At 42.5% G+C, this 27,368-nt stretch overlaps 1 protein-coding gene across 5 annotated transcripts in view; it reads right to left on the bottom strand.

Annotated features, from left to right (window-relative positions):
- Nucleotides 1-1,084: 1,084 nt before the first annotated feature.
- DPYS (dihydropyrimidinase) overlaps nt 1,085-27,368 on the bottom strand; it is a 99,954-nt gene continuing 73,670 nt past the window's right edge. For 2 of the 5 annotated variants that reach the window (XM_010863482.1, XM_010863485.1), the window contains exons 8-10: nt 14,291-14,498; nt 3,178-3,299; nt 1,085-1,516 (exon numbers count right to left, since the gene is read on the bottom strand). In XM_010863482.1, the coding sequence (XP_010861784.1) occupies nt 3,192-3,299; nt 14,291-14,498 (316 nt within the window). In that variant the 3' untranslated portion in view covers nt 1,085-1,516; nt 3,178-3,191. Of the gene's footprint in view, nt 1,517-3,177; nt 3,300-14,290; nt 14,499-16,843; nt 18,447-27,368 lie in introns of those variants that run through there. The other 3 variants (XM_010863483.1, XR_827322.1, XM_010863487.1) reach the window with 3 other exon arrangements.

The raw sequence follows: 27,368 nt of genomic DNA, 5'->3' as shown, positions 1-27,368 counted from the left end.
AAGAAGGCTGAGCACCGAGAATTGATGCTTTTGAACTGTGGTGTTGGAGAAGACTCTTGAGAGTCCCTTGGACTGCAAGGAGATCCAACCAGTCCATTCTGAAGGAGATCAGCCCTGGGATTTCTTTGGAGGGAATGATGCTAAAGCTGAAACTCCAGTACTTTGGCCACCTGATGTGAAGAGTTGACTCATTGGAAAAGACTCTGATGCTGGGAGGGATTGGGGGCAGGAGGAGGAGAAGGGGACGACAGAGGATGAGTTGGCTGGATGGCATCACTGACTCAATGGATGTGAGTCTGAGTGAGCTCCAGGAGTTGGTGATGGACAGGGAGGCCTGGCGTGCTGCGATTCATGGGGTCGCAAAGAGTCGGACACGACTGAGCGACTGAACTGAACTGATGCTGGGGAAGATTGAAGGCAAAAGGACAAGGGGCGGCAGAGGTTGAGATGGTTCTCTGGGTTCGATAGCATCACCGACTCAATGGACACGAATATGAGCAAACTCTGGGAGATAGAGAAGGACAGAGGAGCCTGGTATGCTGCAGTCCATGGGGTTGCAAAGAATTGCACATGACTTAGCAACTGAACAACAGCACAAAACTGGATTTCTACCACCCTTTCTCAAAAGTGTGAATACATCCCACATCTAAGTGAGTAAGTTGGGGCAGATTTGCCTGCCTTGAGAACATAAGTGCCTGGATTTTACGACATGTTTTTAAAATCCCTCTTGGCCTATTTACCCAGGGGAAGAAATATAAGCTCAGCTTCTCTGCATACATGAAGGATCACAGCATAGACCAGGAAGCATGGGGAGGGAAGGTTTCATTGTAGCATCTTTCAGCCACACCGATTCCATTTAATGCCCTCAAATCCTGTGTTCATTGGTGTGATTGGATAATTTGCGTTGGAGGTATTCTAAGGTTGAGTATTCTATTTGATTACATGGGGTTTGCTGAGAAATCTGATTTCCAAGAGTTTGGAAGCAGATGTCTCTCAAGAAATTATGCTTTTGAATCAAAACCAACCTCCCAGACTCCCAATCCCATTAGTTAGGAGAAGATACACATGACTGGATAACAGGATATAAAATGAAGATCTAAATGTTTATTAATTATACTAAAGATCTAAATGCTTGTGAATTACAATAGAATGTAAAATCACAGAGTTAGCTATTTTAAAATAAATGTAGTCATTATAAAACTTTAAATGGGAAAGTGATTTTTAAAAATTCAAAGTAAGAAATCTGGTACAAGCAAAGATGACATTTTAAAGTATCGTCAATGAATTTTCACACTGACTTTTTATCTCACAATAATATTCATTTATATCTTCAATCTTACACAGCAACAAAGTCACAGTAAGAAAGACAGCAATTGCTTCTGAAAGGAAATCAAAGAAGCCTAGAGAGATTATTTTTTCAAAAGGATCTTAGGGAGTTGAAATAAGGCTTGCTTCTCCACGGGTTGACAGCATTTAACTGGGATGGGAACAGCAGCATCCTTTTCTCTGATTTTACCTTTGAACAGAATAAAAGGAAATGAGTGTAACATTCTCCCTCACAAAGAGATGCAGAACCGAAGCCTAACCCCCAAGAAATGTTATAATCAAAGTAAACACCAATCTTGCTCCTACAAATGCTGGTAATAGCATGTTACGCCATTCAACAGAATGTCTTCCTCTTGCTAATCTTCCTCTGAACTTTTAACACAATTTTCTTGGATTGGAAGAATAATTCCAATCATCAGGAAATGACAACAAAGCTGGAACTGTTGGCTTCACAGCATTATTAAAGACTTAACAACATTCAAATGAAAGAGAACACGGCTGGGAGTACACAGCACCCCATCACAGTCTCAGGGTTTATGTCAGGAAGCACAGGTTAGCATAATGTGCAAACCAGTAATGCCTAACTGGATTTGTATGTAAAATGAATCCTTTGACAGACAGTGTCCCTAATTAACACAAACACCTCTCCCTGTCCGTCATGTCAACCTCTTCTGTAATCTTTTGCTGATGTGACATGTTGCAAATCTGAATATATATTACACAATAAAAAGAAAAAAAAAACATGGAGGCTAGTGAAGTTGCAAAACAAAACATGTAGATTTCATGAAGTCAATAGAAATGATGTTAGAGAAATGTTTAAATCACAGCAAAGCCCAACCAAATAGGTACCTGGCAGAGCGGGACCAGAAAACAACTGAAAAAATAATAATAATTAAAAAAAAAAAACAAGAAAAAGAAAATTGACAAAGATGATGATCATAGGTGCTTGAAGAGGACAGATTTGAATGCAAAAAGAGAAAACTGATGAAGCACTCAAATTTTTTTTTTAATGACCATATCTGTAATATTATTCTAAAACTAAGTGTGAAATAAAGCTTATCATATACTATCAAATAATTTTCCTGAAAAATTACACCTAAAGCAACATTCGATTCATTTTTCACTCATTCTAGCTTCTAGAAATGGTTGCCTTTACAATACGAAGATTCATTACTTCCAGATAAAGTCCTAATCAGTTTATACATTTTGACTATAAACTTGCACTCTTGGTATTAAGTAGTAGCAACCTTCCTCAACAGCAGGGCCCTCTGTGTTACCAGCCTCTTGCTTATGTCTGGTTTTGCAAGCCTCTGTGCAATGTTCCCTAACATCTCAGAGAATAAATCTCCAGCTAGCTCAAGGCCTTCTTCAACTTGGGAGGCTCACCCAAGCGTTCTGCGTCAAGAGGTCTTTTATCAGTCTGCCCTTTGGCCAAACTATCCTTGAATCTTAAGTCACTTGGAAGTCTTTGACCTTGATCTTGGACTCTTCAACTGTTCAGGAAAAAAGAGATAGGCTAAGGTCATATGTTGGAGAAGGCAATGGCATCCCACTCCAGTACTCTTGCCTGGAAAATCCCATGGACGGAGGAGCCTGGTAGGCTGCAGTCCATGGGGTCGCTAAGAGTCGGACACGACTGAGCGACTTCACTTTCACTTTTCACTTTCATGCATTGGAGAAGGAAATGGCAACCCACTCCAGTGTTCTTGCCTGGAGAATCCCAGGGACGGGGGAGCCTGTTGGGCTGCCGTCTATGGGGTTGCACAGAGTCGGACACGACTGAAGTGACTTAGCAGCAGCAATGTTATATGTTGTGCTGCAGGAAACCTTGCTGTGCCCACTGTCCCTTACCCACAGCACGTGGCTCAGGGCTGGGCCTGCTTCCTGGTCCCGTGTGTGGAGTCTTCTTTGGATGTCAATGTGATGACTTCTCCTTTATAGGGTTCGCGCTTCACGGGGGTAGGTATGCAAGTCTGAAAGACAGCATTTCATTTTTCTCTTGTGGTTTATTGACTTTTTGAATTCAAAGCTAAGTTCTGCTATCTAAATGAACCGTGAGATCAAAAACGAGGCAGTGAATTTATCATGTGCCTCGTACTCTTTACCCTTTCACAGAAATTCCCAGCGACTGCAGGTACCTGTGTCAGCCCACTTTCTCTGGCTGGGATTAAACTGCATCAGACAAAGGCCCAGGGAACACATGCTAACACCATTCTTTCCACCGCAACTTTCTCTGGGACCTCTACCATACCCTCCCACACTGGGTTCTATAACCACCGTACAGGCTTATCAAATGTTTTATCTTTTCTCGTGGCTTCAATCCCAGGTGTCTGTGTCCCCAGGGTTCTTTGTTGTACATGTCTTAAGACTTCCAGCATTTTGCGGCAGATTCTAGCAATCTGTGTGTACGTCTCCTCATTTTCCTGATCGTCTCTGCTTGTAACGGGCCTTCCACAGAATTTCCCATCTGGATCTACACCTCTCTGCTGGCCAACTGGGTAGCGGGACCCTGGATTCAGCCAGAGTTAATTCAGTGTTTGACCAGAGTTTTGAAATCAGGACTATCTAAACAAAGGGATTCATAAGAAGTAAATTATATTCTTCATCAGTGTGGAAACAAATTCCCTGACAGGTCAGGTGAATTGTAAACCACCATCATTAAGGGCATGGGCTCTGGAGCCAGCTTGCCTGGGCACGTTACTGTGCTTCAGCTGTAAACTGAGGATGGTAACAGCACTTAATTTATAAGTTGGTTATGAGAATTACATGTTGAGAGGATTAAATATATGTAAATAAAGCATTTAGAATAATGCCGAGTGTATAATAAGCTCTTAACAAATAAATATGTATGTGTGTATGTATGTGTGTATGTTTGTCTTATTTTTACCATCAAAACTAATATCTGATAGTGATCAACAGTGTGGGCTTTAGAGAAAGGCAGGTCTAAGTCTGAATAATAGCTTTGCCATTTACTGGCTACAGGAAACTAGCAAGTTAATAAGCCCCTCTGAGCCTACTTACTCACCTATGAAATGGAGGGAATAAAACCCACGTCCCAGGCACATGAGATTTCCCAGATACAAAGCATTTGCTTCATTCATTCAATAGATATTTATTGAGTACACACGAGCCCCAGGCACAGAGGATAAAGCAGAGAACAAGATGGAGACCATCCCTACAGCTGCAGAATTTGAAGCAAGCTGATCACTCAGTGAATAGGAAGACCCCTGACCTCCGCACACAAGTCCATGCCTCTGTCCATTTCCTGTGTCCAATGGAATGCTTTGCTGAACCTCCACTTCGGCTCACTGTCAGCTAAGTCCCTTCCTTCACCCTGGATCCTGTCATCACCTTGAACATCGACACAGAGAAATGAAACACCAACCTCTCATGGCTGCCACCCAGCCCCTGGACATCATGGTTACTTGGAGCCCATCAACACCTGAAACTTTACACTCACGTAATTCCCCACTCTCTGATCACAATCTCCCTTTCAGGTCTTAAGTCTCCAGGCTTTTCCTTCTCCTGGTTCACTTTCCAAGCCCAGCGGTATGTATAAAAACCTAAGACATGCAGCACAACCTGCAACATGAGTGTGCTCAGTTCTGTCCAATTCTTGGCTCCTCTCTGCATGGCATTTTCCAGGCAAGAGTACTGGAGTGGGCTGCCATTTCCTTCGCCAGGGGATCTTCCCGACCCAGGGATTGAACTCGAGTGTCCCGTGTCTCCTACATTGCAGGCAGGTCCTTTACCCCTGAGTCACTGGGGAAGCACACTTGAAACTAAAGTGATCATAAATTTACCATCTAAACTGGGACATTCTGAGTGCGTAAAGGGTACTAAACATAATGAACAGGCATAATCCAGGACCGTCCAAGCAAACCAGGATTTGTTTCCACCTTCCTTCAACCTTTCTCTTACCGACAATCTAAAGTCTCACGTCTTTCTCTTTTCTAGTGGTTATTTGCACTTGGCAAAACCCGTGGCATATTTCAGTTCAATCATCAGCTTTTTCACAGCCCTTGGAGAAAATGACATCGGTGGGCAGATAATCCGTGTCACCTGCCTTTGTGCTGTGTATTCCTCATCAGCTCCCCTTCCCACCTCCCGGTTCCCACAACAGTTCCTTTGAAACCTTTCTGTCTGTGGTTTTCATCTGTACTTTTTGGTCTCTCCTGGACTCCTTAGGGACAACACTGGTGATTTAAATGGGGCTGTCAAGTCTGGGCCCTACCATCCTCATTCAGGAGAGGGCTTGTTCCACAAGCTGGCTGCTGGTCCCTTGAAGGATCCTTTCCCTGGACCTAATTGCAGGCTCAGGGATGACTCAAACCAGGTGAATCAGGGTCCTTCCTAACATCTTTCTGCCAGGAACATGTCTTCTCCCACTGTGGCATGCCCACCCTCTTTTTTACCTAAATATCTGCAATGGACCTTCAGTAACTCAGCCCAGACAATCGTCAGCCCAGGAAGCTTTAACTCTGCCTGCCACATCAGAGTATCTTGCTTACCACTTTCTGGTTTTGTGTAATAGTCTGCCTCCTCCAGCAGACTCAGGGACAGTGTATTGCTCTGTTTCTCCATAACGAATATTCAGTAAATAGTTGACAAGTCCCTACCGAGGGTGGAGGGTGTCGGTGGGAAGAGATCCCTCATCTGAGCTTCTCTCTTCTTTGCATCTGTTGTCCTGGCCAGAGCTGACTCAGTTTCCCTCATCTTCTTTTGTTCTGCTTCACCACTGAGCTGCTCCCCAGGTTGCACTTGCCCTTTGCACTTGTCTTAAGACTGCTTTCCAGCTGCTCAGTCACTGTACTAGCAAGGCCACGAGGCCCCTCTCAGCCTGGCTGGTCACTGTGGTCACACTGCCCATCCAACAGCTCTGACCCAACTGGCCAGGTGTCACTTGCACATAGCTTCCCTCTGCATCTGCCGCTGAGGCTCGGGATGGGCAGGGACCGGTTTCCCACCAGAATGGCCATGGCCAACGGCCACTTCGGCACAGACTGACCTTCTTTGGGGAGTTTTCTGCCACCCCACAGGTCACAGCCTTCCCCTGTATAGACAAGCGGACAGGGATCAAAGAAAAGTTCTGATCTCAAGCCTTGTAGTCCTTTCAACCTTTTCATCTTTTCTTATCCTCGGACATGGTTACATAATCTCTTTTAATGCTAGACCCAGGTCTCGTTCATCTTTGTACTGTTTATCGCCCGGGGCACTGTACTCTGTGTACATTTTAGAACCTCAGTGATGTTCACTCTGATGAAATGGAAAGGTGACGGTGCTGGTGCTGCAGAATGTGAAGCTGTCCCTGCGTTATTCCAGAGCTCAGTTGCCCATTTGTTTTCCAAGTAGACTGACACTGCAGCTCTCAGGAAAAGCAGTCATGTGGCTTCTCTCTGGTGACAAACGGCAAATCTCCATCTCAGCCTGGTCATGGGCACTGGCATCTGGCATGCCCTCAGAGGGCATGTCCTAGGGGTGTCCTGGAGACTGTCCTAGGGGCACCAGCATCTGGCATAATTTCAGAGGCTGTCCTAGGAGTGGGAATCCAAATCAAGCGGGTTTCTTTCCCAGGTATCCAGGAGGAGTACAGTAATGACAGGACTCCATCCCAAGTCTCCCAACTAAGGGCACCCCTATTACTTAGAGGATGTTAATGCAGCATAAAGCTCACAGAAAGGCCAGGATGAAGCATCAGAGGGTTCTGGGTTGAATAAAGGAAGTAGGTCTCTTCTCTTCTTGTGTTCTCTTGGCTTTCTTCCAGCCTCACCCGTCAGCTTTCTTCAGCTCTCTTGCTGGCTCTTACCCTCCTCAACCTCTGAAGGTTGACAGCCCCAGAGCTCTTTCTCAAGGTCGCTTTCTTCTCTGGTGGCCTCAGACTTGTGGTTTTAAATCTTATATATGCCAGGATTTCTGAATCTTGTGTCCAGCCCCAATCTCTCCCAAATCCCAGACTCCTTTATCCAAATGGCTAATGACGTCCTCACAGGGAGGCGTAACTAGCATCTCAAACAGAATGAGAACTTAAGCAGCAACAAACTATAGCTGATTACAGTTCTTTGAGCCTAGGAACTTCTGTCTTAGTTGTACCTGTATCATACCCAGCACATGGAAGATGAAATAGCATCTGGGGTTTAATAAACATTTGTTAAGTGAAAGATTTCTTGACTGCGGGACTTTTTTTTTTCTCAAACTTTGTAGATGATATCGGGCGATAGAATCACCTGAGGGTAGCATTATCTATGATCACTTGACAGCTTTCTCAAGGAGCACCTCAAGAGACTAGGGTTCTGAATGTACAGCTTTGGGAGACTGACCTGGGTGGTGGCATCTTTCCGCCCTGTTACAGGCTGGTCAAAATTAGATGATCAGCCCAGGCCAGCAGTTCTTCCTGTCTTGATGTATTCACAACCAAATAGAAGGGCTTGAGAGTAAAACAGTTTGAAAGGCTATCCTAAGTAATACAGGAAACACGGATGGCACCTCACCCAGCAGGGTGCTGGTGGTTTACTCACATAGATGAGAGTTCAGTTTGAGTCCACAGTATTTAATGATGATTGTTACTATGATGAGTTAATAGAAAGACAAAAAAGAATTACATCACAATATGCAGTGCTAGAATAAATATTAATTGTAATCATTATACCCGCATAACTGCATTTTAGTTAGCTGGTCAGGGGAAAGAGGAAACTTAAAGTTGATAGAAAACTTAACTGTATTGTCTGCAGAGAGTGGAATGCCAAGATGCTAGATTTTCTGATGAGCAAGACCATAGAAAAGAATCTTGAATTCCATGGAGTTCCTAATACAATGCTGACCATGGAGGCTAAGATATTAAAATAGTAATAAAGACAACAGAACTTCCAAATACCAAAAGCAGACGCTGACCTAACACCAAGCAGTTCCTTTGTTCCTTTGGAACAGCGACTGTCTGAGAATAAAATCCACACCTGGCTGGTGAATTTAGATAGGTACTCAGTACCTCATGAACGCCCAGGCTCTCAGAGGTCCTTATGGAACTGAGCTTGCCAAGGGATGGTGAATCACTAGACTCAATAGAGGTGATCTATAACAATGAAAATTCGCATTTTGATAATGTTTTATAATCCACCAAATGTTTCTATTTAATGTTCAAAATACTCTGTGAGCTATTTCTCCAGAACAACGTGAACACCTAATTGGTTTTCAGCAAATATTTACTGAGTGTTAAATGGTTAGATGAAATATGAAAAGAAAGCGTTTAGAAAGTCTCTGTACACAGTGATGTGCTGGTAAATGTTGACAACCCACCTTCCCTTTCTCTCGTCACTCCTAAAGCCCTGACTTAATGCACGTGCCTCTTTCTGTCCTGTAAATGCTCCCACCATGGCTGATTTCAAGCTACCAAACTAACATCACTGAATAAGGAGCTGGAGTGGGATACATACATGTGGCTCCAATATACAGCTCACCTTTTGTAAGTGTAAGTAAGAAGAGATCTACTTACTTTATTCATTACTAGCCATCCATCTGGGAAAATTAGAATTATATGGCAGTTGATGATGACTTCAATTATTAATATTTTCCTTGAGCTACCACATTGAGAAAGACATTGAAAAACTGTCATTTAAGAAATGGAGGACACCCATTTCAAAGATTAGATCAACCATTCACTCAATTTTATCGTATCTAAATGGCAAATTATGTGTATAGATGCAAAGGTACAGCCAGTTTAAAAGCTTGGGCAGCAGTATTCTGAAACCATGCATGACTCCATGCAGCTATTCCTGCTTCTTCAGAAAATGCCACATGATTCTTATTTTACAAAACAGATTGGGTTGCTTACTACTGAGAAAAGAGGGGATGATCGGAAGAACATCTATACTTCCAAGCTTTGGTAAAAAAATGTAACACTCTAAACACACAAAAAGTCTAGAAATAATAAACCATTTGAGTGTAAAGAGCTAGCTTTTGGAGGGGGGTAAAGAATGAATCACATGTAAATTGATTTTGTTCTTTCAAAATGTTCTCGAACATCTCAGTTGCTGTTACAGTGGCCCCCATATGCATCACTGGTTGAATGCACAGATAGAAAAAGACAACAGTCTAAGGGACTAGAACATCTGTGGATTTTGGTACCTGCCGATTCTGAGAACAAAACCCCTACAGATACCAGGGACAATGTACTTTTTTTCTTCCTCTTTTATTTTTATTTCCCTGAATCCCCCAGTACTCTTCCATACGTGACTTTTTATATTGAATTGAAATATATATTTTATTATTATGTTTATCAAATAAAGTTTGATATTTCATCTCCTGATCCAATTTTTTTCCCTTAAGGATCCGCTGTTTAAATGTTAAAGTAACAATTTCCTGAAGCTGTCAAACTACATTAAAATGTCATTTCTCTCCTTTGGACTTCCTCTTAATATCTGTTAACAGTGACAGCTGCACAGCATGATACTAAGTTTTTTATTAAGTCATAAAATCATCGATAGAAATCAAGTTTACAGACAAGGCACTGGACAATCTTCTGTGCAAATTAATCTAAATTCCTGTCCATGGCCTCTGAAACTATAGTCTTTGTTCCTTCCATTTGCAATTCGTCTATTTATCAAACACCTACTAGATAGCAAGTATTGGGCATAAACAAAGTAAGTTCTTCAAAGAACTAACACTCTAGCCAGGAGACCAGCTGAGTTCCGGGACTGAGAAACCCTGGCATTTCTCTACAATATGTGCTTTGGAGTCCAGAGTGGCGAGTGATTAATGTTCTTGGGAAGGATAACAGGTGAGCAGGAGAAGTGGTGTGCGCAGTTCCTGCTTGCCTTCAAACTCTTATCCTCACTCACGGAGAAGTCTGAACATTTTAAATGAAAACCAAGGGAAAAGCTCTCATTACTTCATGTGAACATAAAATCTAGGATTCTTAACAGCTCTTTTTCTTACCTTCAGTGTGATATGTTTCTTCTATAAAATTATCTTTGCCTAATGGAGATTTAAAAAAAAGATCTGAAACATCTCCACACAATCTTCAAACCTCTTTTTATCCACTTTATTTGATACTTTCTCCACATTAACACTTTTAAAAATAATGGATTCCCCATGATTTGGGTTTCACAATTATGTTCTTTTTTCTTGTTCTATTGAAATCCCATGGTATAGTGAGAATCTGGAAGGCATTACCACAAACCCTGGCTCTTATGATTCCTCACTGCTTAGCCCAGGGAAATTTTACCTAATTTTGCTGAGAGTCATTTTCCACTCTGTAAAACAGGGATGATGCTATCTCTCACATGGCTTGCTGTTCAGATTAAGTAAAATAAAAACTATTAATTATACCAAGTACAGTGCCTGACAGATCATAAGTACTCAGAACAACATATTATAATGACAACTATTACTTATTGTAAAAGCAATCACGGACTAAAATACCTTCAAAGTTGAGATCAGAAGAAAATATTAAGAAACTAACTCACAAAACTGATGGTGAACTCTGAAAAAAATGACGCCGACATTAATTTTGCCAACAAAACACCCAACAATTGAAATAGAGAACTGATAAAGCCAATCATGTGGTGATCTTGGCTGCCTCAAACATTTTCCCAACAGAAGGAAGACTTAGGCAAAGTCAGTCTTTTAAATACAGTCTATCAGGAAACCTGGGTTCAATCTCTGGGTCAGGAAGATTCCCTGGAGAAGGAAATGGCAACCCACTCCAATATTCTTGCCTGGAACATTCCACAGACAGAGGAGCCTGGTGAGCTACAGTCCAAGGGGTCACAAAGCGTCTGGCATGACAGGGAGAGACTAATATGAGGTGTTCTCAGTTAGTCTAGAATCCTTGCTGGTGAGCAGCAGGTACTGACAGCCAGGAGCTGCTTCACCCTGTATTACAGTGTTACATAACTTACCACCAAATGTGGCTCAGACGGTAAAGAATCCACCTGCAATACAGGAGCCCTGGGTTTGATCCCTGGGTTGGGAAGATCCCCTGGAGAGGGGAATGGCTACCCACTTTAGTATTCTTGCCTGGAAAATTCCATGGACAGAGGAGCCTGGCAGGCTACAGTCCATGGGGTCGCAAAGAGTCCAGCACGACTGAGAGACTAACCCTTTCACTTTTTCTGTTGGATCTACCACTTCTAAGTCTATGTCTTTCTGTTTAGTCCTTGAATTACTACTACGAGTGTCATGAATGAACTAGCTTCCATCAATGTCTCTAATTATTTTTTCCCAAACCTAGTACAGAATAATTTACCTCCCATTAACTTTGGCCACCTCATGTGAAGAGTTGACTCATTGGAAAAGACTCTGATGCTGGGAGGGATTGGGGGCAGGAGGAGAAGGGGATGACAGAGGATGAGATGGCTGGATGGCATCACTGACTCGATGGACGTGAGTCTGAGTGAACTCCGGGAGTTGGTGATGGACAGGGAGGCCTGGCGTGCTGCCATTCATGGGGTCGCAAAGAGTCAGACACGACTGAGCGACTGAACTGAACTGAACTGAACTCACTTTAAGGACTTCCCTTGTAGCTCAGTAGGTAAAGAATCTGCCTGCAGTGCAGGAGACCCGGGTTTGATCCCTGGGTTGGGAAGATCCCCTGGAGAAGGAAATGGCAACCCACTCCAGTATCCTTGCCTGGAAAATCTCAGGGACAGAGGAGCCTGATGGGCTACAGTCCATGGGGTCGCAAAGAGTCGGGCATGACTGAGCGACTAACACTTACTTACTTAACTCACTTAAGTCAACCTTTATGTTTTACAGTATGTGGTTTATTGCTTAAGCATATAGCTTTTGGAGTCAGACAACCAGAGTTTATGTTTTGGTCCTGCCATATATGACCTGTATGACATTACGAACTTTATTTCCTGAAGCTTCAGTTTCCTAATATTTAAAGTGGGGAAAATAATAAATACTCCCTCACTCACAGGGTTGTTACAGTGACAAGACCCCCTAGCACTGTGCTTTGCCTCAGTAAGAGCTCAGTAAATGTTAGTATTGCTGTAATTTACCGTATGATATTTAGAAATACATGGAAACCTTATAGTTTCTACCTACCTGTCACCTGTCAGTGTCAACATTTACAAATTAACAAAATAAATGGCAACCTTAAATATTTTGACTGGAATACAGTAGATGAAGAATTGTAACATTCTGAGAATTTACAGCATTCCAGAGTACTTGTTTACTAAATCAAAGCTTTAGGAAGTGATTTTTAAAAAAGAAGAAGAAACGATGAATCTTATTTATAACAAAGTCTGAGAATCCACAAGCAAAAACATTTCATAAGACATTAGGGAAGAAATCAAAGAGACTACAAGATCCAAATGAAATGAATCAGAAAACAGCTAGAGAACTTTGGAAAAAGAGAAATATATTTTAAATGTAAAAAGACAAGGAAGCCTTAGAACTAATCCAAGGGTTATAAACTGTAATGGTTATGTGGTTAGGTTGGGAACATTAATGAGTGAAGCCTGCAGATGAAAGTCATAAAGGCTGCCTCTGCAGGGCTCCGTCACCCAGCTCTAGCCTATTCTTACCCTGTGAGATTGAGGGCACTGGTTGCCTTCCATCACTTCCAAACCAGCCGTTTAGATGATTTTAATCTGAAATTTTTGATATGTTAGTGTATTTAGTGAAATGAATTTTTAAAATTGTTGAAAACACTTTATGACCTAAATAAACAAACGTGAAAATGCAAGACATAGTAAAAGAACATACCTTTTAATACCTCTCTTATAACAACAGGATTATTACAAAGACTTTATTATAAATTCAGTCATCAAAGGGGGAAAACAAAGAGACAGAACTGATATTTATAGACCTCCCACTAGTGCCTTATATTTTACAATCTCACTTGACTCTTACAATCTCCTGGGGAGAAAACACTATCCTCGATTTCGAGATGAGGAAGCAGCCCAGGGACGACAGAGAAGCTTGGCCACACAGCGAGGAAATGTGAAGTCAAGATAGAATTCATATTTACTTGACCCCAAACCCTGCCGTGAATGCACCTTGAACGTGAAAGTGAAAGTTGCTCAGTCGTGTGCGACTCTTTGTGACCCCATGGACTATACAGTCCATGGAATTCTCCAGGCCAGAATACTGGGGTGGGTAGCCTTTCCCTTCTCCAGGGGATCTTCCCAACCCAGGGATCAAACCCAGGTCTCCCGCATTGCAGGCGGATTCTTTACCAGCTTAGCCACCATGGAAGCCCAAGAATACTGGAGTGGGTAGCCTATTCCCTCTCCAGCAGATCTTCCTGACCCAGAAATCGAACAGGGGTCTCCTGCATCACAGCCTGATTCTTTACCAACCGAGCTATCAGGGAAGCCAGGATGCACCTTGCAGACCTTCAACTACAGGGAGCGTAGTTTCTCAAGGGGCAGTTGTTGAGCTTGAATGTCATATTTTTGTTCGTAGGGGAGGCCACGCCTCCCACTGCTGCTCCCAGCCAATGACAGCACGCCACGTAGCTGGACGCAGGAACGGGCTCATGGGCTGTCTGTAGGTTGCTCAACCTTTGTTAGTTTGTATGAGATGGTATTCTAGGATGCTCCTCACGCTGTTTTTTCTCCCTCTCTCATTCCTTGGGGTTGGGCTTGAGTTGCAGTCTGATGGCTCTCCACAGTCTTTCCCACTTTCCCTCCCATTTTTCTCTCAGGTGTAAAACAGTGGCACTTTTATCTTTCTGGATGGCTACTTGTGAGACGAGCCTGACTAACAGCAATTGCCAAAAGGCCCATAGCGGCCCTGAACTTGTCTAGGAAAACACGACTTGGTCCATTAGGAAACCCTGAATAGGCAGTAATCTGCAAAGGAAAATGCATCCATCCAGTAATGATTTTTTCTTTGAAAGCTCTATTTATCCCTAACTTTTTCTGACATCCCAGGAATATGTTACCCCACTGTATGTGATAATACCAGCACCAACATCCAGGAGCACGTGACAGTCCAGCCCCTGCAGGCCCAAACTCACCTGGTCCCGTTGCTTGATCCGTTTGTAAATATATTCAGCAAACGGTTTACGAGGAATAAACTTCCCATCTCCTGCAGAGACACTGAAAACTCCAGCTTCGTATACCACTTTGCCTCTTGAAATAGTCACCACGGGCACCCCATGGCAAACCATGCCCTCGAAGATGTTGAAGTTGACAGCCTGATGATGAGTTTTTGCCGAAATGGTCCTGATGTAAAAACAAAGATTCTCCTGATCATGCCTGGCTCACTTGACAAGTATGAAATATTAAAAGAATGGCTTAGAAGAAAATTTAGCAACTCTATTAAGCCATAGCTTTATTACTGGAACAAGTGACTTTAAGAATAGAACATAGCATTAACATTTCATTACAAAGTAATTACATTTTCTGAGAGAAAAACCCAGTAGATCACTCTTTATGGTGATTAAAGAGGTGGAGTGGGTGGAAGAAGGGCATTGTCTCTCATGTTTATGATTTTAAGTTATTTTTATGTATATGTTTAAAGAACAAAATACTAATTATAAAATATTTCAAATAGATGAGTCTGATGAACACACTGACCCAATACCCAACTCTACAGAATTTTAACTTTTTGCAGACACAGTTGAGGCTTCCTCAATACTTCTCCCCAAATTCCATTCCATTCCCAGAGGTAATAGTTAAAGGGTAGCTTTCAAGGAAAATCATATCTTGAATTTCTTTCCCTTGTCTGTGGCAAAACTGGAAATTTGAGCACAATATAAATAACAAAATATGTTAGCATATAATCCCTTAGCATATTTTGTCACGTGTTTGCATATTCATCAGCTGTCTCAGCAGTTTATTAATACTTCTCAATCATATACAATATGACTTCCAGGCTGGATATTTGGAAATGCTGGGTGTCTCCTTTCCCTAAATCACATTAAATGGAAAATGAAAAAGAAAATCTGGCAGCAGTAGATTTGGACCATACAAGCATAACCCGAAGTTTCTACAAGTGCTTGCTCTCAGGAATGGATTAAACAAAAGTGATTTGTAAAAAAAAATCCCAAGGTTAGGTCGAAGGAATAGCAGCTAACAGCTCCCCTGCAGTCCTAATCTGGAGGGTCAGAGCTGGGAAACTTCACAGAGCCACTTCCAGTGGAAATGAATGGGATCACACTGGCCTGGTCTTGGGTTCCAGAATCCCGTACCCAACTACCTGTTGGGTTTCCACTCCTTAACACGTCCAAACAAATTCTTGATTTTCCATGATGACTACAGTCCACACACTTGAATTTGCTCCTCTCTTGAATTTCTCATCTCAATAAACGCTACCTCCAACTATGTTTCCTCAATCCTTAACCATCATCAAGCCTATTGATTCCACCTCTTCCCCCAAAGATCTCAAACCTGCCCACTTTTCTCCCACTCTGTTGTCCCACTGAGTCATCTCGGTGACACCACAACCATCTCTCATCTGGACAACCTCAACACCTCTTCATGTTTCCACTCTATTTTTTTCTTTTTTTTTTTTTAGCATTTTGTCTCTACTGTGCTGCATGTGGGATGGTTCCCTGACCAGGGATAGAATCCAGGGCATCTGCAGTGAAACCACCAAATCCTAACCACTAGGCCACCAGAGAGCTCCCTCCGTGTTTCAACTCCTACCTTTCTGCACTCCTCACCCCTCCCCACAAAGCTGCTCAATTGATTTTTTTTTTTTTAAATGAGTATCACATCAGGTCACATTTCTGCTTGAAACCCTCACTAGCTCCAGTCTGTTCCCCAAAAGCCAAATAACTGTTTAAAAAGCCCAGATGATGATAACCACAAAAAAGAATCTGCTCCCAATGAGAAATATCAGCATGGAAAAGAGAGGAGCTTCCTTATGCCAGGTGGATACTTTATGACATCCTATTTCATCTTTATAGCACTGCTTCAAGATAGAGAGTATTTTCTACACTTGACAAGTAAATAAATTGCGATTTAGAGAGATTATATAACTTGTCAAAATACCTATGACTACTTTGATGAAACTGCAACCTTTTTATATTTTTAAAATTAACTACAATAAATTTACTTTTTTAGTGGTAGTTCTGTGAATTTTGACACCTGGATAGAAGCTTTATCCTCACAACACTTCGGACACAAAACAGTCCCATCACCTCCCATAACTCACACCATTCCTGTGTAGTCACAACTTCCCCTCCCCCATAACTCTTGGAAAACCCTGATCTATTCCCTGTTACTGTAGCTGTCTCTTTTCAAGAATGTCATATAAATGGAATCATTGAGTAGGTAACCTTTTGAATCTGACTTCTTTCATTTGGCATAACTGTTTTGAGATTCACCCAAGTTGTTGTGTGTATCAGGAGTTCATTTCTTTTTAATTGCCATGTAGTATTCCTTTGCATGGGCTTCCCAGGTGGCACTAGTGGTAAAGAAACCCCTCCCAATGCAGGAGACTGAAGAAATGTGGGCTTGATCCCTGGGTCAGGAAGATTCCCTGGAAGAGAGCATGGCAACCCACTCCAGTATTCTTGCCTGGAGAATCCCATGGACAGAGGAGCCTGGCAGACTATGGTCCATAGGGTAGCAAAGAGTCAGACACGACTGAAGCAACTTAGCATGCACGCATTCCATTGTACAGATGCACTACCGAGTGCTTTTCCATTCACCTTCTGAAGGTCATTTTGGTTGTTTCCAACTTTTGATGATTATGAATACAGATGTCATAAAGATTCACGTACATATTTGTTGTGAGCTCTTCTCTACTATATATTCCCATGAGTGGCGTTGCTGGGTCATATGGCCAGTGTATACTGCCAAAAAACGGCTTTCAGTGTCCTTAGCAATCAACTTACTCATATAGAGAAACATTAAAAGATCACTAATGATTGGCAGGTGGGTACAAATACAACAACAATAATTTCAAACACTAAGGAGGCGGGAAGAGTACTGATCAAATAGCAAGTGATGTCATTAACATAAGGAAATGAATAAAATAGTCAAAGGGTTAGTAGATATAGAATGAGTTATGAATAAGTTATGAGTTGGTGATAAAAGATGCAGACTTAAAGAAAATAAATCTAGGAAACAATATAAAGGAGATTTAGACATTCAGGCTACAGTGACTTTTTTATGACCAACACAGTCTCTCTGATAGTGCCATAGTCTGGTACTGGGTTCCTGCATTTCACAGTTACACTGATGGCAGAAGCCCTGGGGCTTATATTGTTGTATGTTACATAAGCATGTCTAGACTGATGCATTAGTAAGGCTGCTGTAGAGAGAAAATAAAATGCATAGTAATTCATGCTGAAATGGTTGTTTACGTACAAGATTGGGAGGCAAGAAAGAGAAAACCCTAAGTTATAAAACTTTATTTCTCTAAGCAGAAAGTTAAGAGTTACAGATGCTGTTAGGAAAATAATCTAACAGAAGAAATAAGTTCTATACACAAAAATTGCCATTACAATATCTAAACTATTGAAAAACTGAAGCATAACAATTTTCCAATGATTACTCAATGGAATATGGCATATCTATGAAAGACTAGAATTAAGAATACACTGGGAAAGATTTAAATGGAAAAAAGTTGGGTTTTCCTAACTTCCCAGAAAGCATGGGTGAACACATATCATGTGGACAAATGCCAAGGAAATATACAAGACAAAGTGCTTGTGTGCCTAGGAAAAACAAACACACAAAAAACAAGTAAATATGAGAGCAAAAGATCTGTGGCAGCAAAATACCAAATCAGATTTCTCTGCCTCAGCCAAAATAAAGGTCATGGTTTTGACTTTCTCAGTGTTGGGGTTAGCAAGAGAAAGAGGGCAATTAGGCAACATCTAAGTGATGCGCTATAAGGCATTATGTAAATGAGGTCCAATTAACACAAAATGTAAATTCTTGGCATTATCACCAGCAGCAAAACTCTGTGCTTCCACTCTCACATTGGAAGGTGTCTGACGGGGTGTCATTCCTCACCCAGCTTTTCCTTCCCGCTGAGCTGAGAGTCTCCAGTTCCTTCTGTGCTTTCACACTTCTGAATCTTCTCTTTCCCTGGGTGCTCTTCTCACTGCTCACATCTGCCCTCTCCCTGCCCCTGCCATGCCAACTTCTTTTACCTTCCACTAACTAGATTCTGCTCAAAAGTCCTGGTTCCATGTCAGTTATATCTCAATAAAGCTGAAAAAGAAAAGAAGAGAAATGAAATGAAAAGAAACAAAAGGAAAGGAAAGAAAAAAGAATACTGGTCCCTCTAGAAGCTAACCCTGATAACCCAGGGTGAAACTTGGCATTTTCCTCTGTGGTTTAGCATTATCTAAATCAGTTACTATGTTTTGTATGTTTTGGAAATAGAATGCTGACTTAAATGGAATGTAAACATCCAGTCCTACAGTTCTGTTGTGTACTTAACATTTCTGAACTGTACTAGCTCATTAGTAATAAATAAATAAACATTGTTACAATTACCATTCTTAGTTGTATTGTATCCAGTTATGCGAAACATTTGTGTATCAATACCTAACAATACTTAGCAATACCAACATTGTCAACATGATCAAGTCCATAGATAAGTATTATCACCTCATGTCCTGGATAACAAGACTGAAATACAGCTGTGTAAGAGCTTGCCCAACCCACTCCAGTGTTCTTGCCTTGAGAATCCCAGGGAAGGGGGAGCTTGGTGGGCTGCCGTCTATGGGGTCACACAGAGTCAGACACGACTGAAGCAACTTAGCAGCAGCAGCAGCAAGAGCTTGCCCAGTTTGATACTGAAGCAACCTCTGAGAGGTTGTAATCACTGCCTCTTTTTGAGTAAACTGGTATATCTGTAACCCCATTTTAAGAAGATTTTAAAACTTGTGGTACATTTTCAATATTTGTTTTAAACAAAAAAATACAACACAGTATCATCACAAGGTTTATAAAATTATTACAAAATGCATTTAAAATCTACTTATTACCAGTGTAGTATGGGAGATGCTTCCCTCATAGCTCAGTTGGTAAAGAATCTGCCTGCAGTGCAGGAGATCCAGGTTCAATTCCTGAGTTGGAAAGATCCCTTGGAGAAGGAAATGGCAACCCACTCCAGTATTCTTGACAACCCACTCCAGTATTCTTGACTGGAGAATTCCAAGGACAGAGGAGCCTGGCGGGCTACAGTTTATGGGGTCACAAGAGTCGGACACAACTTAGCAACTAAACTACCACCGTGAAAGATGTGGTCCACTGATGAAATAAGCATAAGTTCAAAGTCACACAATTGCTTTTGTAAGGACGCTTGTCCCTTTGAACATGCTTCCTCCAAGGCAGAGGCCTTCTGCTCTAAGGCAGAAGCCACAACACACTTCTCAGACGCCTTTGCAGCTGACCCCGTCACGTGACCTGGCCTCCTCCAAAATGGTGCCCCCACACCAGTCTTTGCATGGCAAGCTGTTGGCTCAGGAAGCAGGTGCCACAGAATCCATGTTGGTGAAGGTAGAGATGGATCAATCCTGTTTTTCAGGCCAGCTGTAACAGAGGTTTAGCACTAGGGTTCAAGCCCTGCTTCAGTCAAACCATCCATGGTAACTGAGCCCAGGGACAGCCCTGGGGCTCTCCACTATCCTGTGGGAGACCTGGGGCATGGGTCCCAGCTACGCATCCTCTCAGCCTGGTCTTCTGGCCCTCGTGGAGATTCTCTGAGCCACCAGTTTTTTTAACACGTTCCTCTTTTGTTTAACCACCTAGCTTAGAGTTCTTTTGCTTGCAGCTGAAGAACCCTGCCTGATACACTTTTTTCTTTTAGCCATCTTAGAAGAAAGCAAGGACAACATGCCCGGGCTCTGACTAAAAGGGATTCAGTCATTGGACGAACATGTCATCATCCTAAGGTTCAGCAACACTGGGAGACCAACTGGAGCAGGTGACAAATGGGAGCTTTGCAGCGTATTTCAGCCACACGTGGTCCTATTCCGAGAGATGCAGTGTAGCAAGCACTGTAGTCTCAACCCTTGACATTCACTCTTCCTTCCTCTGGTTTCAGCCACCCCCGATTTTTCTTTAAGAAAACCCTCTCAGGAATTCCCTGGTGGTTCAGTGGTTAGGAATCCGAGTGTGTCCACTGCAGGGGTGGTGGGTTCAATCCCTGGTCAGAGAACTAAGATTCTGCATGCTGTGGCCAAAGAAAAAAGAAAAAAAGAAATGTCTCTCTCCCACTGGAGTTAATCTGGCAAGATGGCTATACATGGTGCCCTGTTCTTCCCTGACTAAGAGACGGGAAAACTCAATGTTTCCCAAGAATTGGAATCTTTGGCAGGATGACAAAATAAACCAATAAATAAAAGTGATTGGAGGGTACATCACTGAACACAGATCAACTTCTTCTGTCCATGGTTGTTCTGGGCTCTGCTCTTTCAAAGCCTGGCCCATAGACTATTCCTTTGATTTATGAGCTCCCCATGACCTTCTCATAGACCATTTTTACTCACCTGAGTGTAAGTTACTTGCTCTGGTTTGCAGCCAAAGACCCTGACTGATAAAGACTTTGGCCTTTGGAGAGTAATTCCTGTAATGAAAAGCCCAAGATGTCTGAGGAACAGTTCAAAAGGTCTATTACTCAAAAAGAAATCAGAAGCTACTTTCCACCACATCTGTCCACAGAATAGATGTGAATGTGGGGTGGTGCTCTGATTCCATTCGTAAGTCAAACCAAAGAGCTGTGAAATTCATCATCAAACATTTTTTCAACTTAATGATATGCAAGCGAGCTCAGGAGAGGCATAATTATAAGAAATACCTTCTTTTTGATTATCGATTGGATGGCTAGGCTCTTGGTCTGTCCCGGTGGTGACAGGAAAGATAAGAATGATTAAAGTCTTCCCATCTGGGAAGTGAGGCTGGGTTCCTGGACCATTGACTCTTCATTAGCAGATTCTCCGTGGTCACCCTGCCCCAAGGGAAAAGCTGCTCTCTGTCAAACGAGCTTTGAGCCTGTATCAAACAGGCACATCTCTCTGCAGAGGGGTGTCAAGGTTGTCTTAGCGAGTCCCAATTATACACATCTCCAAGGCTTGAGCTGACAGGAAAGCAGAAGCCCTGAAGATAACATTAAGCTGTTTTTCAACTGAGTCAATAACTTTGATACCACTGACATCACAGCCACAGAAAAACATTCTGTCCCTTTGCAAATAGCTTCCTATCAGAGAGCTGCGTGCTCCTACAGATGAGAAAATCACTGAAGCAAAGCCTGCGGGAGATGGCAACACTGTCCGTGTGCTTTCAGAGAGGACACTGGAGAGAGGACGAGAATTCCTGAGAATAACTGCGGGTCTTCCTGACCCCAGAGAAGTCATTTGTGTAGGTGTTTTCTTATCGTTTCTCCAACTCAGCTACTTCGTCCATGGCATGAACAGATTCTTACCATGAGAACCAAAAGTAAGTTAAAAGAATCGTCTCAGGTCTATTAGTGGCTTCTTCAAAAATATATCTTATCTCAAAAAAAGGGAGGGGGTGGGAAGAATTGGGAGTTTGGGATTGACACCTATATACTATTGGCACTTATATACTATTGACACTATGTACAATATAGATAATGAATGAGAACGTACTGGATAGTGCAGGGAACTCTACTCAATGTACTGTGGTGACCTGAATGGGAAGGAAGTCCAAAAGGGAGATGATATTCGTACGTGTACGGCTGATTCATTTTGCTGTACAGTAGAAACTAACACAACATTGTAATCAACTATACTCCAATAAAAATTAATTAAAAAAAAAAATATATATACACCTCATCTGTCTACACTGTGTTCTGGCACCTTCTATATTGAACATGAAGGGATATTAACCATTTAAAGCTTCCCAAGAAGAACCAAAGAGCCTCTTGATGAAAGTGAAAGAGGAGAGTGAAAAAGTTGGCTTAAAACTCAACATTCAGAAAAGTAAGATCATGGCATCTTGTCCCCATCACTTCATGGCAAATAGATGGGGAAACAGTGGAAACGGTGGCAGACTTTATTTTTTGGGGCTCCAAAATCACTGCAGATGGTGACTGTAGCCATGAAATTAAACGATGCTTGCTCCTTGGAAGAAAAGTTATGACCAACCTAGACAGCATATTAAAAGGCAGAGACATTACTTTGCCAACAAAGGCCCATCTATCTAGTCAAAGCTATGGTTTTTCCAGTAGTCATGTATGGATGTGCGAGTTGGACTATAAGAAGGCTGAGTGCCGAAGAATTGATGCTTGTGAACTGTGGTGTTGGAGAAGACTCTTGAGAGTCCTTTGGACTGCAAGGAGTCCATCCTAAAGGAAATCAGTTCTGAATATTCATTGGAAGGACTGATGTTGAAGCTGAAACTCCAATACTTTGGCCACCTCATGCAAAGAGCTGACTCATTTGAAAAGACCCTGATGCTGGGAAAGATTGAAGGTGGGAGGAGAAGTGGACGACAAAGGATGAGATGGTTGGATGGCATCACCGACGCAATGGACATGAGTTTGAGTAAGCTCTGGGAGTTGGTGAAGGACAGGGAAGCCTGGCATGCTGCAGTCCATGGGGTCGCAAAGAGTCGGACACGACTGAGCGACTAAACTGACTGACTGAACAACACTATGAGGTAGATACTATTTTTTCTCCCGTGCAATAGACAAGGATGATGACACAAAAAGGTGAGTAACTCATGCTCTGTTACACAGCTTGTAAGTTCATGTAGCTCACATGAGATAAGAAGTTGGACTCTTAACCACTAGACAATGTAGCCCCTTGAAAGCTCTATGAGAAGTTACTTGCAAAGCATGCAATCAGTGAAAACATTCTTCCTCCACCAGGAAACAAATGGGAAGCAGCTTGTCCCATACTTTCTGGTGTTTCTTAAGTTTGTTTTCTGTTTAGCCACGAGAGGTTTAGGATGCTATTCCTTAAACTGAGATTGGTCATTCTCCAGCTGATCACAGTGGAAGATTTTTTTTTTTTTTAATGTGTGTTCCAACTGTCCATTTCAAACTACTTCTCTGTCAATTTCTTGGATGTGACAAGTTATATAAATGGGGAGCAAAGCAGTCACTTCTCTGGAAATGCTAAATGGTGCTGCTTCAAGTGCATTCTCATTATTAAGCAAAGTTGCTGCTCACTGCACCCATCAATCTTCCATCCTCTCTGCAGACTTCTGCACCGCCTCCCACAGAAGAGAAAATGGGAATTGCTTCAGCCACGTTATTAAATCTAAATTGGACAATCACTTGGAACTCTATTGGTGCTCCATGGATGACAAAACATTCAATGCAGAATCATAAAAATGCTGCCCAAACATTGACTTACAGAAATAAACTGATCAGGTAAGCCAGCTATTTTGTCCTTGGAGTTATATTCTACAGGTCATGGATAGTGGTAAAGACTGCAGTTAGATACACTGGATTTAGACTCTATAAAGTTGACCTTGGGCTTCCCTGGTGGCTCAAATGGTAAAGAGTCTGCCTACAATTCGGGAGAGATCTGGGTTTGATCACTGGGCTGCGAAGATCCCCTGGAGAAGGAAATGGCAACCCACTCCAGTATTCTTGCCTGGAGAATCCCATGGACAGAGGAGCCTGGCGGGCTACAGTCCATGGTGTCGCAAAGAGTCGGACACAACTGAGTGACTAATAAATACAACAACAAGTTGACCTTGGAAGGAGGTACTGCATCTTTCACCCCCTGTGCCTCACACAGCACTGAGCAAACAGAAGGCACTTTGCATACATATTTGTTTATCTGAAAATAAGTTATTAGCTAATTTTGACATTACTACTTAACATAAATATTTCATGTTTTATATAGTAGTTTTCAGAAAGTGGGGAACTAAAAATAATTTAGTGTCTCAAAGGAACAGGAGCTGAATGTGAATCAGCAAAAGTTTAGCGTGATTCTAGGATGCATGTCCCATGAATGGTAAACAGGTAAGCGCTTATTGCTGAGGTTTGATTGTTAGCTTTCAGAAGGCTTGTCTGTGGGCTCAACATATTGGTTCTGAGTCAGAAATAACTTTCTGGGGTGAGGGGGTGGACTTGGCCTTGTAATTACATTGTTACCCTTCCTGGGAAGCTGCCTTGCTCCTGGCAAGATGACACTGATACCCTAACTATGGGGGCAACTTGGGCAGAAAAAGACGTGGTTTTTCTACACAGCAGTTCATGCTCTCTCAGTCACTTCAGCCATGTCCGACTGTTTGTGACCCCATGGACTATAGCCTTCCAGGCTCCTCAGTCCATGGGATTCTCTAAGCAAGAGTACTGGAGTAGGTTGTCATGCTCTCCTCCAGGGGATTGTCCCCACCCAGGGATCAAACCTGCATCTCCTGCATTATGGGTGGATTCTTTATAGCTGAGTCACTGGGGAAGCTGTGTAGGTTTTCCACACAGCAATACTCTAGGTCAAATTCACATAATATCCTTCCTGAAAATCAGAATAGGCCAGGTCCTTAAGATTATGTTCAGCTCTAATAACATATTTTAGGAATAAAAAAAGGTTTACTGGAATATAAAGGGAAGACAGTAGGGTTCTTAATAAAGGGATAGAAAAAGAGAACGCTGGATAACAGAAATGTCAGAGGGACTTCGCAACACTTTTTTTGGAAGGAAAAAGATGACCTATTTTCCCTCCATCCCTGCTGAAGCGAATAAAAAGAGGTAGGAAACAGAAATGCTGGCAGATGGAATGTGGTGTGACCCTGGAAGATAACCTCTTGACAACCAGGAGTGAGATGTGTTAGTGAAGAAGAGCAAAGTCTACAGCCAGGAAAGAGATCCATGGACGTGGCTGCCAGTGAACTATGTGAAGAAGCCAGAGGGAATTTCCAGCTCCACAAACCTAAGATTGGACCCCTGGCCGCCAGCATTCCTGAGGCAAATAGAATGTCGCATGATTCCATTTCCAAGTCCCTTCAAATAGGGGCCCTCAGAAACTCCAAAACTGTCATCTGCTATAATAACCATAACCAAAATACTTAGGATTTACTCTGTCATAGGCATTGAAAGCATTATCTCATTTAATCCTTGCAGTAAGTCTATGATATTGATGTATTATCATTATGCCCATTTTACGGATGAGAAAACTGAGGTCAAAAGAGGTTAAATTCTCCAGGACACAGCTAGCATGTGGCAAAACTAGACTTTGAACTTCAGTCTGTGAAGTAAAAAGGCTTCCACGTAATGATGAAAAGCAGCTTGATTTAATGGCAATGCAGGTTCTACACATTCTTTCAGAAGTAGCCTGAGACTATTGGTCGTTAACTATGCAAAGTGCTATGCTTATGTATTTCTGCCATGGCTAGCAAGTCTTCACTCATGCTGACTGCTCAAACACCATCAATCAGCTTTGAATGGATGGAGTCACTGATGATCCAAGTATCTAAAGGGAATTTCCTTAAAATTTTTTAGACATGAATTGTGAATAACAAAGTAACATTTCCCCACCACTTTTTTGATTCTATCTAAAGGCTGTGCTGTGGTATAATACCCCACAAGAGCCACTCAGATACCAGAGGCTTCCCCGGTGTCATGGTGTGAACCAGAGTCCCAGGTGTCCAGAGAAGGCGCTGACCTTGGATGTTTAAGAAGAGTTTGTAATCTCCCAAAACCCTAAATCAGGGCTTGGAAAACTATCAGAGGTTGCAGGTCAGATCAGGCCCACAACCTGTGTTTGTAAATAACGTTTACTAGCACATAGCCTGGAGAAGGCGATGGCACCCTACTCCAGTACTCTTGCCTGGAAAATCGCATGGATGGAGCAGCCTGGTAGGCTGCAGTCCATGGAGTCGCTAAGAGTTGGACACAACTGAGCGACTTCACTTTCACTTTTCACTTTCTTGCATTGGAGAAGGAAATGGCAACCCACTCCAGTGTTCTTGCCTGGAGAATCCCAGGGACGGGGGAGCCTGGTGGGCTGCCATCTATGGGGTCGCACAGAGTCGGATACGACTGAAGCGACTTAGCAGCAGCAGCAGCAGCATATAGCTATGTTCACTCAGTTATATATTACTTGTGGCTGCTTTTGTATCACAATGGCAGAGTTGAATGGTAGCAACAGAGGTAGCAACAATAGTAACAACCATAAAACAGCAGGTTTTATGGCCCATAAAACCTAAAATATTTTTTATCTGGCCCTTTACAAAAGGAGAGTTCATTGACCTCTGCTCTAAATGCTGCTGCTGCTGATGCTAAGTTGCTTCAGTCATGTCCGACTCTGAGCAACCCCATAGACGGCAGCCCACCAGGCTCCTCCGTCCCTGGGAGTCTCTAGGCAAGAACACTGGAGTGGGTTGTCATTTCCTTCTCCAATGCATGAAAGTGAAAAGTGGAAGTGAACTCGCTCAGTCGTGTTGGACTCTTCACGACCCCATGGACTGTAGCCTACCAGGCTCTTCCGTCCTTGGGATTTTCCAGGCAAGAGTACTGGAGTGGGTTGCCATTTCCTTCTCCAGCTCTAAATGCATCCAGTAGCAAAAACAAACAAACAAACAAATAAAAAAGACCTAAAATCTTGACAAGGGATAGAGATGCAGAAAGAAAAAATGGAAGGACAGGGGAGAAAGAGAGAGAGGAAAGAAAAGGGGTAAAGAAAATAATAATTTTAAAAGTGCAAAGGAGGACAAAAAGGGTGACCAAATACTTGTGGGCAGAAGGGGACTCAACTGTGACCATCCAGCAAATTCCAGGTGTGATCAGTGTCCATTAAACTATATTCCAGTTTCCTCCATGTGCACTGCCTTATCTCATTTCGCAACAGCCCAGATTATTATCTCTGTTGAACAGTTGAAGACACCGAGACTGAGAGAGGTTGAGAAACTTGCTTGAGTCACACAGGAAGTACATATGGCAGGGCAGGAAATAAACACTGGCAGACTGACCCCCTCCCTCTCCACCCTCCATCATCACACCCCACCATCCATGAGCACCCCCTGCCCCAAGGATGAGAGCATCACAATCTTCACTCATTGACAAAGTTACTAGAACACTTGGACTTTCAACAGTGAGTATCTGCTTTCCATCTGGGCAAGAACGCTGGTGACAGCTAATCATCTATTTCCGTCCGGGTGCACCGGAGCGTTTCATTGACCCTCCAAAAATAGAGCATTTTGGAGGAA

Source organism: Bison bison, unplaced genomic scaffold (genome assembly GCF_000754665.1).
Source record: "Bison bison bison isolate TAMUID 2011002044 unplaced genomic scaffold, Bison_UMD1.0 scf7180017864491, whole genome shotgun sequence".
NCBI classification, from domain to species: Eukaryota; Metazoa; Chordata; class Mammalia; order Artiodactyla; family Bovidae; genus Bison; species Bison bison.
The sequence above is the reverse complement of the archived record's forward strand: the minus strand, read 5'-3'. Positions and strand labels throughout refer to the sequence as shown.